This window comes from Astatotilapia calliptera, chromosome 4, assembly GCF_900246225.1.
Source record: "Astatotilapia calliptera chromosome 4, fAstCal1.2, whole genome shotgun sequence".
Lineage (NCBI taxonomy): Eukaryota > Metazoa > Chordata > Actinopteri > Cichliformes > Cichlidae > Astatotilapia > Astatotilapia calliptera.
The window spans coordinates 30,832,984-30,847,139 of record NC_039305.1 but is presented as its reverse complement, the minus strand read 5'-3'; the positions used below and the strand labels follow the sequence as shown (position 1 = coordinate 30,847,139).

General features: G+C 40.3%; 1 protein-coding gene across 4 annotated transcripts in view; it reads right to left on the bottom strand.

The window, feature by feature from the left end:
• Window positions 1-14,156, bottom strand: part of LOC113021421 (serine/threonine-protein kinase BRSK2-like) — a 34,119-nt gene that overhangs the window by 12,003 nt on the left and 7,960 nt on the right. Inside the window, exons 8-18 of one of the 4 annotated variants that reach the window (XM_026166073.1) lie at window positions 13,238-13,384; window positions 8,551-8,582; window positions 7,717-7,881; window positions 5,592-5,689; window positions 5,281-5,431; window positions 5,094-5,154; window positions 3,194-3,800; window positions 2,899-2,947; window positions 2,149-2,160; window positions 437-560; window positions 211-312 (exon numbers count right to left, since the gene is read on the bottom strand). In XM_026166073.1, the coding sequence (XP_026021858.1) occupies window positions 211-312; window positions 437-560; window positions 2,149-2,160; window positions 2,899-2,947; window positions 3,194-3,800; window positions 5,094-5,154; window positions 5,281-5,431; window positions 5,592-5,689; window positions 7,717-7,881; window positions 8,551-8,582; window positions 13,238-13,384 (1,548 nt within the window). The remainder of the gene's footprint in view (window positions 1-210; window positions 313-436; window positions 561-2,148; window positions 2,161-2,898; window positions 2,948-3,193; window positions 3,801-5,093; window positions 5,155-5,280; window positions 5,432-5,591; window positions 5,690-7,716; window positions 7,882-8,550; window positions 8,583-13,237; window positions 13,385-14,156) is intronic. The other 3 variants (XM_026166075.1, XM_026166074.1, XM_026166076.1) reach the window with 3 other exon arrangements.

Below are 14,156 nucleotides of genomic sequence, written 5' to 3'. Positions count from 1 at the left end.
CTTCTTTTGAAAAAAGTGTTAAACAAAGATCCACAAATGGGGTTTTAAGTACTTTTATAACCCTCAATTCTTTTAAGGAAGGAGTATTTCCACCAAAAGGTTTTAGAACTTCAAAGCGTTCATCAAAAGTGCTTATTCCTTACAAGACTGACTGACAACATGCAAAACACTTCTGTTAGAGCTGAGGAGGTAATAAGAACGGAGTAATACTTGGAATTTGACAGGTTTCTGGAAGACAGAAGGACCACCAGAGGACTTGTATTCTGCCCGGAAACTATTCTGAGACACCACACTGTGGCAGAGGGATGGGATCTGCAGAAGACAAAGAAAAAAGTGATGCCAAGTTATGACGATCGAATCTCAAATTTGTGCGTTTAACACCGCCGTGGGAATCGTACTAATATGTCGAAGCTTATCTAAGTTTGTCTGCACTCACGGAGAGAAAAGCTTGGACGATGTCAGCCTTGATAGAGCTGAGCGGCTTGTCTCTGATCAAGACAAAGATCTGCTCCTCTTTCTCCAGCGTGATGAAGTTACCAAACCAGGACCGCTTCACCAGCCTGCAAATTAATCAGATTAGTTTCAGTCACACGTTTTATACAGTACAAATAGAAAAATAATGGCTCACTCATCCATAAGCACTGACACAGCACAGAGATTAAAGGTTAAATTCACTAAAAATGGACAAGAAAGCACAACTACAACCAAGTCAGTCGATAACACAGTAATATCACACGTCACAGTGGAGAGCTAAGCAACATGTATTTTCATCCTTGATGTGTCAGCCCACAGTAACAGAGTTGTTTTTTGGCTTTTGGGTGAAGCACAGTAAAAGTGGTAAAAAGTTACCTGGTTATTTAGTGAAAGATGACTGTTTACTGTCATTTACTCTTTTTCAGATATGTTGCTGCTGAGTGTTTTAGGCTGAACTGCAAATAAAAGTCTAACAGTGTCTAAAACCATATAACAAGCTCCACATGTTCTCTCTTTCTAATATGATAATGTAAGTCAGGCATCTCTACGGTGGCCTGAGAGGTCAAATGCACTGCAGCTTAAGAAAACACCAGCAAATGTTGGTGTTTTTGGACAGGAAATAACGTGACTGAAACCAGAGCATGTAAAGGAGTCCTCTGAGAGAGTGCCGTGAGGGACAAAAAGATGAGATTCATTTAATACTGTAGATAAATGTTTGCTATCAGCTGTTTGCCATAAGCTTGTCACTTCTGCAGCTGGTCCATGACGTTACCGTCTCTCCAAAAAACACTCGCTCGAGTGTTTGTTGTGTTTTGAGTGCTTTTGTAGCATTTTTCTATGTGTTGGTGTTTTGTTTTTTAATTTGAAGTGCTTTTGGCCAACGTACATCCCCCCAGTAGAGGTGTGCCATATTGTAAATTCTGGTATTGATCCAATACCAAATACTTACATGGCCTAAACCGAGGCTGATACCAACAGCGATATGTTCAACCAATAAGTGCAGCTTATGTAGTGGAGGGCAGTGTGTCATGACTTACGAGATAAATCTTCACCACTAAATCTCTGTGATTTTTACTTTGAACATTAAAAAAGTTCAGACAACAAAAAAACCCTGTTCAGCCTTTCATGAAGTTTGAAACAAGCTTTGTTGGAGACCTGGAATGTCAATGTGTCTTTCTCTAAACGACTTTGGGTCAGCTGTAGGCTACGAATAAAATCAACAAAGGTTACAATGTTTTTCATTTTCAAAAAAAGAATTCAGTCGGCTACATACTGAACACAGAGGATAGAAACAAAGTATCGATCTTGTCGCGCCAGTATTGGTCCAATACTGATACCAGTGCTGATATTCAGGCTATTAATATTTTCGATCTGCCCACCTCCTCCCCAGAGTGTGTGTTTGAATCTTAAACTTAAGATACTGGAGCAAACTTACTCTCTGCTGTGTTATAATAAACTAGCCCTTTAGCCCTGTTCTAAATGACTTATTTCAGTGTGAAGCATGGTGTGAACATGATGCTTCAAACTCTCAGTTTCTGAATGTTTATCTGCAAACAGCAGCTTTAACTTGTGTCTTAAACCAATGTCTATGGTGATTTTGGTAAAATCGTGACTTTTATCTTGGAAAATGGCTTGCAAGTGACGGCTAATTAACAAGGAGTTAACGTGCCATACCTGTTCTGTTGTCTGACAGCAGAAACAGAAAAATTATATACATGAGAAGAGCTTTAATGGAAAGTTGGCTGTATTAAAACACAGTAAATGCGAAGAGAGATAGTAGCACAAAAGCAAACAGCGCTAAAGAGGTGAAAGCCAGCTGAGTGTAGTTTGCACTGAAGCACAAAAGGCAAAAGAAAAGATGAAAAAAGCAGAGCAACCAACAACCAATACACAGTTCCTGCATATTGGTTTCAAATCGGTCTTAAAACTGTTGGCTGTGCCTCAGCATTACACTTTCAACACATCTGTGTGCTGTGGGGGACAGTCAGTGCTGATGTTGACTGTAGCAGCATTAGATGCTACGTGCTAACACAAACCGGTTCTTTAGAAATAAATAAACATTGTTGTATTCACCCTGGCAGCCAACAAATGTTTGATATTTGTTTTTTGGCTGTGACAGTTTAGAGCTAGCAGGAATGGCTCCATTCATTCTGAATGTAAGAGATCAACATCTAAAAATTGCTGCTCATTCGGTTACGACATCAGAAATGACTGCAAACTTGAATTGTTGATTCAGAGACAAGCCCACTGATCTATAGAAGGAAAGGAACAAAGTGAGAGGATGATCTGATCGGTGATGGGGGATGGGCTTTTCTCTTACTTTGTGGGTCTTTAGACATGTAAGTGAAAGAAGGAGGATTTTGCAAAACACAGTGCGCCCCTTTGAGTTGTAGGAAAGAAAACTGATTGAATGTGTGTACTTACTCTGGGCTGGATTCTGGCGTTAAGCTGGACATATCCTCTGATGTAGGAACTGGAGTCAGAGAGAGGGAAAGAAAAGGTCAGTAATTCTTGATGACAGGCTCAAATGTAATTGCTGTAATTACATATTATTAGAAAATAAGATGTTACTTAACACTGCCCCAGGCATCAGGCTGGAACACGTGCTACTTTCTTAGTAACAATAGATTCTATCTTGGATTCATCTCTTCATAAGATTCATTTGCTCTTGGCTAAAAGACTATTTTCTTTAATTGTGTGTCTTAAACTCCTTATTCACCTTGTAGTTTGCGCCTGTGGAAGCGCGGAGAGCCCAGAAGGTTGTTCTTGAATGAGTTGAGCCTGGATCTCCAGTGAGCAGAGCCCGAGGCAGCCATCCCACCACTGCCCCCCGGGCTGGAGGGCGGGGTCAGCGACAGCGAGGCAGCTCCGTCCGCTCTGGAGGAAGAAGACGAGGAGGAAGAGGAGGGAGGGGTGGTGGAGGAAGGGTGTTGGAGTTGGTGCACAGGCGTGCCCAGCGGGGTGGGCAGCGGCGAGCCTTGCGGTGTGACCTGCGACACAGGGGGAGGGGTGGCAGAGGAGTTAGAGGACGAGTGGACGTTCTTGGACTTGAAGACAGATGGTGACGGGAAGTTGAAGAAGCGTGGAATGGGGGAGAGTATAGGGGAGGGCGAAGGGGAAGGGGAGCGTGGTGTCTGGAGTGGGAGGGACTTCATGGTGTGAAGCTGGGGCCGTTCTGCGGGGCCTTTTGAGGGCAAGGTCTGGGTTTTTGGGTCAGGCGCCGGGCGGGTAGGTCGAGGGGTGGTGGCACTTCCTGGTTTGGGGTCTTTGGAGGAGGAAGCGGAGGTGGAGGTGACTTCTGATTGGCTGAAAGTGAAGACCGGACTCTGATTGGTAGACAGAGAGAGATGGAAACAGGTACAGACAGATGTGAGAGGAAGAAATGGTCATGAAATATGATTCATGGATATGATTTATCAGCGAACCTCATCGAGATGCAACAACGAACGATGGAATTAATTACTTCTACTTCTATCATAAATGTGTATCTGTCAGACACTTTTTACCCATGTCAGCATGAGAACAGAGATCTTTGCATGAGGCAGCATGACATGGCAATGCATATGACTCAGGATGTAACGATATGATGGCGAGGCATGAGAAGCGATGACAGCTTGTGATATATATGAAAAAGTCACAATACAGGAAATTTGTTTTTGTCAAGACGTGAACTGATGATGCATGTACTAAAGCAACTGACAACACACACACACAGACACACTATTTGTGTTTTACTGGTACCACGCTACAACACACTACCTTGCAGAAAAGCACGTGAGAATGATATTTAATGATATATTAATAATACTAATAACTACCAAAATGTAAGTTTTCCATGAAATTATACATTAAATAAACATTCCGTTGATAAATTCCTAAATGATTAATTATTGGACCTGTGATTTTGTATATTGCAGTTACATTTTATTAAATGTATTTTGGGCAAAGAATAATGTTTTTGTATGTGTTTGTGTGTCTTTAAATAACCATCTGAATCCAAACACAGCCTCACACTACTGTTACTTTAGAAATTCAGTTTTTAGCAAAAGATATGGAAATGGAAACATTCCTGCTGTGGAAGAATCCACACTTTGTCTGCTAGTTGATATTTCCAGCAGCTCATTATGTACAGTCTTTGTGTCCAGCTAAGCTAACTTTCTGGCTCTACTAGCTTTATGCTAATGGTTTATCGTTTAAAAAGTTAACTCTTCGTTGTAGTGCTCATAAACAATAACAGCAAATCTGCGGAGCGCTACATTAGCATATGTAGCTAATACAATAAAACTGAGAAACTGTGCACCTGTTAGCAAGTTACACTGTATCAAATCTGAGAGAGTAATGAAGATGAGCTGTAGCTTAGTCTCCTTACAAAAACAATAACTGTATAAAGACTCTGTCACAAGGGTGCACATTACAAATGAACTGTAACAGTCTGTGCCACTCCTATACTTTTACACAATCATGTTGTCAAATAATATAAAATACAGCATATGTATTCTGAATAGATATAGGTTGGTTATATGGACTATGTTTAAAACATTTAAAACAACTAAACAGAAAAATTGCCTAAACCTAGCCACCGAGATCCACACAGAAACAATATAGGGTGAAGTTCTTACCCTGGGACTGCTAAGAGGACTGGAGGACAGACCTGTGGAGGCCCCACTGACTGAACGAGACCTTTCAAAGACAGCAGAAAGTAACACATGCGCTCAATCATCAAAAAAATATTCTGGCAGTTTGTAGCTCTAATCTCTTCCAAAGCTGAACACTTTGTTCTCACTTGTAGTTTTAAACAGTTAGTACCTCTGGCTGTATGCATTAGTGTCCAGGGCCCTGCGAGGCGGGGTGGGAGAAACCTGTTCTGTGACACTGAGGACCTCTAAACTCTTCCTCTCCGGACGACTGCGGCCATAACGATTCAGCATGGGGGAGTCAACACGCTTCCTGGGTGGGTCTGCGAGACAAAAATATTTGTGAATTAATTGAAATGGAAATGCAAGAAATAATTAAAAACATCTCTGGACATTTTCAAGAATAAATAGTAGCATGAACGAAGGTCAACATATACATTTAGAGCTTTACATCTTATTTTTTTATGGTCAGGACGATCTCACCTATGTCATTCCTTGGTGGCAGATCCTCGTCCTCACAGCTGGGGTATCGCTCTTTCCTGTCCAACAGGAGGTAGTAGATCATCTTTTCCTGGTTCTCCCTGCAGAAACAAGCGTAGTAAAGCAGGAATTAAATGCTGGGGGGAAAAATGTAACAGCCAAAAGGTCAGTCTTTGGTCATCATAAAGACTTTACAAAGATGTTAAAAAAGACGTGCAAGGCGATGATGTCTTTGTTTGCTTTCATGGATTGCTAGTTAAAGTTCTACAGGACCTGAAGTGTTTTTGCAGGATTGTGTGCTAGTGGTCATTAAAAAGAAATGACTTTTTTAACCTACCTGTATCTATGTCTAGCTAGCTGGCTAGGTAGCAAACTATATAACTGAGAGAAAGTGGTCATCTTTTGCTAAATCTAATATCTATATGTGAAAAAAAAACCATGTATTAGAGTAACTTGGTCATACAGTAAGTACATTTTGATGCATAATGTCTAAATAAAGTAGACACACTACTAGCTAACTTTTTTTTGCTTGCTTTGGGTCACTTCCTGATTGGGGAAAGTAAGTATTCATTGTTCATGTCAACAAAGTTCAGTGTCAACTCTAAACCTGCCTTTGTGAATTATTTGAAGGTGAGGCAACAAATTAACAAGTTATTACAAACATTAGCAGTTTTGGAAGTCATGTTGCTGCCACACGGATCAGCTAGCTGCTAGCGCCTCTGCTACAGTGGTTGCTAACCCTGTCTGCATGCTTGTAGTATGAAAAACTGCTCCTCCTGCTGTGGCAAGTAAAAGAGCCAGGATATAATAAGGATAAGAATACGAATTATTTTGCACTGCAGACATGTTTCATAAAGCTAAGGACTGCACAGCTGGATAATTATATATGCGTCTAAGAGGATTTTCTGATGGTTTCTCTATATAAATAATTGCACTTTGCTCCTTTTCACTTTTACTCTTATTGTTATTTTGTGGCTTTTCCCCCTAAAATTATTAATACTTGCAACTGAAATATACTAAATCAGAAAAAAAGTTTAGAGATCAGATTAAGGACTCTTTCAAATCAAGTCACCTTTAATTCTCCTCCAACTGTAACCAAAGCCGTCCTGCCCACCTGCTATTCAAACCCTTCCAAGGGGCAGCCAATCAGAAGAAAGTTGGCAACAGAAAGGGAGCTTAAATGGCTAAAATAAAGAACAAATGATTCACACTATGTGCAGAGCCACTCCACTCATAGCGGCGACCTTCGAAGGACATTTGAAAATGTACTTTTTGAATTTTCTTAAGTGAATATTCAGGAAATAGATTAACTGTCCAGGCTACCAATTCTTGTTTCTGTTACTCTATATCACAGACATTAAACTGTCATATATCCCATGATGTTGCAATTGTTGCAGGTTTTAAGAGAATTTAAAGGAGCTTTTTATCCCTGAAAATTTCATGTGGCTAACTTGTTTAAGTCATAAGGTCAAATCTGACATGTGTTACATTTATTAAATATACATCCAAAAACATCTCAGTTGATTCAGAGGGTGATTGGTTTTATACAGTAGTATCCAGCTCCTTTCCTCAGGCTGAGTTCACTTCACAAAGAATAAAGTTTTTTAATAACTTTTTTAATGACTCTTTTATGTATGTATTGTTTTTATTACTGCCATGAAGAGACTAAATACAATTTTATTTTGGAGCCTCGTGTGGTGGGTGAACATCCACGTTAATTCTGCAGACGGAGAGGACGGACAGAGAGGAAAATGCGAGAGGCATTGTTTGCATTGTTGCTCTTGTTCCTGCCATGTCAGGCAGTTCATGATGTAAGTAACTGGCTGGCCACAATGAGACAAAGAGATAATGAGAAAAAGAGAAATTAAATCAGCAACACAGAGTCGTGTTTTCTGTTTTTACTTGCTCAGTATGTATACAAGCACACTTACATTTAAAAACTGCACTTAGCGCCTGTGCAAGAGCTGAGATGCCAGCGGCTGTGATGTTGTAAACTCAGGAATCAGGAGGAATAACGGAGAAACAGGCATGTGGACGTAAATCTGATTTGTGAGTTGAACCGTGGTTGGCACAGATTCGGCAATATCTCGGATGTAAAAGTGGACATTTCTGTGTTGTATTTACTCACTCCTCACTTGTAAGGTCCTGTGTGAGTTTAACCCGATCTCTGAAGCACCCTAGGGAATACATGCTTTCCAGGACATCAGGGTCAAGCTCAGTTAAGGACAGTATCCTCTTCATACACACTCGGCGAGGGGGAGGCTGCTCTGGACAGGGCTCGTTCCGACCGCCCCTGGCACAAAAACAAAAAGTCAGTCTATTTAGGCTGTGTAATTAAAAATGCTTTCTCTGAAGAAAGTTTAGCATGTGGTGCAGTGAACACCGCCACATCAGCCACAGGCTTTCATGTTTAAGTATAAATAGATCTGGTTTAAGCATGACTATTGAAAGAGATAGTAGAGGTAGTATTGTTTCACTTACACCCTGACAGAAAATAAAAATGTGAGAATAACTGAAAAGCTTAATTTTGCTTTCCAAAATCCAGGCCGGGAGCTACTCTTGGTCTCCAAGACTGCAGGACTGAAGAGAGAAATCCCAAAATAGATCACAGGATTCACTCACCTACTTGTAGTTAACGCTCACTGATGGTGTACTTTATGTATGAGACACGGTATTTCAGTACCAGCATGACTTAAAAGCTTTATATTTAAGAATTGGAATTAGGAAAGACATCTTATGATTCCATAAAATGCTATTTGACTTTGTTAAATTTAACAAGGGGAAATTCTGCAGAGATTTCTTACGCTGCCTTTGAAACAGTTCCTTTGAAGGATCATAGTAAGCTGGTATGTATAAAAAGTCAGCAGGGGTGGAGGTGCATTGAATAGAGAGGGGAAAATGTAAAATGCAAAAAAAAAGCCAGACGGACAAAAGAACAAAATAAAAAGTTAAATATACTTACAGGTACCAGGGGTGTTTCTGTATTGCTTCAAGCTGTATTGAAAAAACACAAGCCAATATTAAAGCACATTAAAGCATATTAAAGAGAATTATTGTGACTTATTTACATGTATAATCACATCTCAACTCTGGGTTCTGGGAAAAATGTCAGCGTTTTTAAGGAAAGCACATCTGTTTATGTTTGATATAACATAAGATGATCACGTTTATGATAATGATTGAGTGATTAATCGTAAATTACCTATAATTTTGAATAAAAATTTTAGTAGATTTACATTTTCAGTAACTCCACCCATGTTCTAATGTCATATTGTGTTACCTGATGTGAGCTTATCATGCTAAAATGATGATTGTTAATAGAAATACCATTATTCTAATTATGTTAGCACAGCTGAAATACGTGCGCTATTTTAAGAAGCAGTATGTTTAGCGTCTGTGTGTCATTTGTCTCATTTGACCAGTTTCGTGTTATATCGGACCATTTGCTTCATTAAAAAAAACAAAAAACATCTCAAAATGAACCCAGACTTCTGACTCAAACCCATATTTTACAACTACAAGTCCAAAAATAGTTGTGAAGTTGTATCAAATGTACATAAAAACAGAACAGAATGATTTGCAAATCTCACAAACTCACAGTTTTTTCACAAAATAGAAACCACTGCTTCTTGTTTGCTATTGCATTCGAGCTGTTCAACACTCAGCAGCCTAATTTTTTAATTACACGATGTTTTCCATTGGTGAAAAAAAGACATTGTCTGGATGGAAGCATATGTTGCTCTAAAACGTGTACTGATGCCCCCTCAGTTCAGAAACTCTCATCTTTGGTCCCTCACCTTTTTAGTCCAGGAGATGCAGGTCCATGTTTTTCAAAAGGACTTTCAAATTTCAGTTAATCCGACCACAGAAAAGTTTTCCACTTTGCCTCAGTCCATTTTAAATGAGCTTTGCCCAGAGAAGACAGTAGCATTAACCTGCATTTGGGTGTGGCGTCGTGTGTTCACAGACAGTGATTTCTGGAATTGTTCCTGAGCCCATGCAGCGATTTACAGGACAGAATCGTGTCTGTTTGTTGCAGATTCGTGAACCCCTACCCATGTTTTCTTCTGAGTCTTTCTAAGATGTTCTTTTTACACGCAGTTGTATTACTGACCTGTTGCCGGTTAACCTTATTAGTTGCAAAATGTTCCTCCAGCTGTTTCTTTTAGTACCACTTACTTTTATCGCCTTTTGTTGCCCCATCCTAACTTTTTAAAGACATGTTCTAAAAGAAGCCATTTTTCTTACAGGGAAGGTAATGAAACAATGTGAAGCCCATCTTATTACTGGAAATATTTCAATCAGGAGTGGACATAAAACCCAGGTCAAACCATGCAATGCCCAGAAGGACCCACGAGCTACATCTCAGGACTGTTTAAAAAGAACATGCCACTACAGCATTGGTTTGCAAAGGTATATCTGAATAAACCACAAAGCCATAGTCCAGACCACAACCTCACTGAGATGCATAAATGACTGCTCACAAACCTCACTGCACTGAAGCGACATTGTAAGGGAGAGCGGACAGAAAATTCCTCCACAGTGATGATGATGAGTGATTGATGAAGTTGACTTGAGGTTATTGCTACCAAAGGTGGTTCCACACGCTGCTAATGTACTCTGTTTTTCACAGCTCTATTTATTAGGCGTTAGCTACTCTTTCTAGCTAGCTAAGATTTGCAGATTTGACAGGCTAACATGATGGTAAACATGCTAACTATTTTTATCTTCATTATATCAACATGTCAGCAAGGTCATTATAGTTATATGAGCTAACTGGTGGAGCATTTAGCCAGTAAAGGGCCACAGATTCTAGTTTTCACAACATGGTAAAAAGTTTCCCTGCAGCAGTCCTACATGCCCTCGTACATTAGATTCTCTGCATTAGGACTGCATATAAGTAGAAGCCATCCCATCGGTCCTGTGCAGCATCTCTTGGGGCTAGAATAATGAAGCAGCTGCAGTTCTGCAAGTGTATAAAAGGAGAAAGTGGGCCTACTGTGTAAGCACTGCATTTATACATCTGCAGAGAGGAAACTTGCAAGCATCTGCACACAGCTAGGGATTTGCATTGGTGAACTTGCTTACAAAGGACTGCAGACAGGAGCCTTTCCAACCGCCTCCTGTTATAAATTAAATGTGATGAAACACTAAAGATGTGTTGCTTTATTTGATCTTAACTACTACTAAACTGGTGTGGAATCTGTCTCCTTGTGCAGTGGGTGGTTTCCATGGAGGCAACGAGGAAGCGGATAGAGACAGAGAGAGTGAGGGAGAGACAGTCTGACCTGGTTTCAGGCTCCATTAATCAACAGCTCATCAGACAAACTCACAGCTTTGATTAAATCTGCTGTAGTAGACTAACTAACCAGACTTTTCCTCCTCTCTGTCCTTATTTTACAGCCCTCTGTGACACACATTGTCACAGTTGTCCCCATCTACCTGCCTGTTAAGCATGAATTAATTTCCACACGATTGCTTTATCTCAGCTTCATTTTATAACCTGAGTTCAATGGAACTTCATCTAGCTGCCCAGAGCATTCACTCATTTCTTTATTCGTTCACTTACTCACCCTACCAGTCTTTTCTTTTTCAAGAATCTGACCTGTAGTTAGAAAAGGTTTTGAGTTCCTGGATTCATTTAAAAACTACAAACTTGCGTCTAAGAATAGAAACAACAAATAGTGGTAGTTCTGTCATTGCTGACTCTACTTCTGTCTTTTAGCAAAACCTTACGGCCATGCCTCTGCTCACTCCTTCTACCCTCCTCGTTTCTCTCCTTCATCCTCCCTCTGTAAGGTCTCGTGTCAGGTTTAATGTCTGTCACATCTTGAAGCAAACCCAGAGGCCGGGTCTTTTCTTTTCCCCTCATCCACCCTTTTAAATGTCCAGGCCACGTGCTGTAAAAAATCCGATAATCCCCACCCTCCTTTGCTACTTTTACGACACCTGAAAGGCTTTTACATTTGATGCAATTTACAAGGATTATGGAAGCAGATCTAACATTAAAATTAGTTTTCGAAACAGCATGATGTTGATTTTAAATAGAGGAAGACAAAAACAGGCCTTTCATTTTAATGGTGCTACAGTTTATCTGGCTGAAATGTTACTGACAAATCATACAAATTGCAGGTACTTAGCTAGTTCAGTTAACACTACATTCCACAGTTCAGTGAAACAGCATCTCCACCTTTATTTTTCGAAATTTTAAAAATGGGAAACGTGAACAGACTGGTAACACACACAGTACTGTTCCATAACTCATGTAGGAGAAAAAGAATTGTAGTTTAGTGTTAAGATAGTTACCAAGTACATTTTGATAGATAAGTACATTTTGAGATTACACTGATTTTTACCAATTATTAGGCTACTGCACGTGTTCATATTTCCAACCAATGAAGGAGCTTGCAAAGAAAAGCGTCTGGACTTCTTTGAGTTGCTTGAAGACGTTTCACCTCTCATCTGAGAAGCTTCTTCAGTTCTAAGGTCAAATGGTGGAGAGTCCCAGATTTAAGCCCTGTGGGAGTGTCCCCCGCCCCAAGAGGGTGAAGAGGTGAAACGGCTTCAAGCAACTCCAAGAACTCCAGAAGCTTTTCTTTCCAAGCTCCTTAGACTACGATGACTTGGATGACTGAGAACCTTCGCAGACATATTTCCAACCATCCATTCCACTTATCCTTGCTAAGTTGCGCTGGAGCCTATGCTAGCTACCATGGGCCGAGAGGCAAGGTACACCTTGGACATGGTGTTAGTCTGTCAGAGGGCTAACAAATAGAGACAGACAACCAATCGCACTGATGGGCAATTTAGCATTACCGATTAACTTCACCCCACTAACTGCATGTCTTTGGACTGTGGGTGGAAGCCAAATTACCCATAGAGAACCCACACAAACACAGCGAGAACATGCAATCTCCACACAGAAACGCCCCGGCCAGATGGTGGAATCAAATCATGAACCTTTTGCTGTGAGGCAACAATGCTAATCACCACACCACCATGCTGCCTATGTGTTCATATTTCAATAAATATAATTTATTTCAATGTCATGAGGCAAACAACTCACAGAATGGGTAATAATTTATGGCTTTGACTCTTAGCTGGTAACACTGGCTAGGACCTCCTACTGCGACAAGCAGGACCAACCTGCTATCTGTGCAGGCGGTATTCTTAAGGAAGTAAAGCCCAGTTAATACTGTTAGTAGGAAGCTAGCTTGCAGATATGCTAATGAATGTCGGTCAGATGAGCAAGTCCAACAATGTCTTTATCTGGAACAATCCATAGCCTGACAAGTTAGCTTAAAGTCAGCCATAATTACAAAATGTTTAGTTGTGTTCGTTGTAGACAAAATGAATCAAATTAGAGTACACTTTTTGATTTGTACAGTCATGCCTAATCTTGTGGGTTGAAGCTCCTTTATTCTCCTTCCGACAGATTTTAACAGGAAAACGAAAAGAATTCAGAGAGAGCTCTTCATCTTTGCTTCCAACATGATGTTGGATAACCTCTTCAATGTCACTGTAGTTACATATCTTGTGCGTTGCTGCATTATTATTATATAATCAACGAAAACTAAAACATGGGCTCAGAAAATCTAGGTAAATCACCATCAGCTAATGTTGGTAATAGTGACATGTTCCCTTCTTACCGTTAGTCTCTTGTCAGAGTTGACTTCTATCATTCCTTTGAGCAAAGCTTGGCAGTCAGGAGGTATAAAGTGTGGCATGTGGAATACTCCACTTTTCACTTTCTCTAGAAGCTGCCGCAGGTTGTCATGATCAAAAGGCAAGGCACCCTGGAAAGTGACGGCAGACGATGGAGAGAGAAAGGATGAGATTAAGAAGTACTGGTGGTTTAATCAAAAAGAAGAACTGCTCACCAGTCTGCAGCTGGCAACTTTGTGTCAAAATTGTTTTCCCAGTCAACCCTAACCATTTAAAGTCTTTATGTACAGATATCAGAATTGCTTTTTTGGTCCAACTCTTCTATCCAAATTGAGATGTATCTCATCTAATAATAGCTGGTGACATTCAGAGTAAGTACCAGCTCCACACGTTACACCTTACGATATCCTGAGGACTAAGGACATGAACATGTGAAGCTGTGGACACCACTGATAACCAAGGCTGCTTCAAGTCCACCTTAAGGAGGATTAGTTTGTGCAATGTGGTATAGTGTCTTGCAGACAAGTCCCAAAAAACTGGAAAGCACTTAGACATGTGCATGGCACCTTGCATTTATGATGTGACAATTGACATCACTCAGACCCAAGTGGACCCTCGATTGCCGTGTCGAACTGATAAGCTCTAAGTCATCATCTGTAACGAACCCAGTCCAACCCTAACTCTAAATCCATCCCAGGGCAATCTTCGTGTTAAGTAGTTCTCTCTTGTCTTGGCAATCAGGAAACAAAGAAAAATAATAAATAAATAACTCTAACACATTTCAAAAACTATTCAGATTTTTTCCAGAATGATCCATTTGGCCTTTCTCCAAGATATAAAGTTAGGACAAATCACCCAGGGTGACCTCAGGGGTAAAAGCACATGGCAGACCTCAGCCAAGAT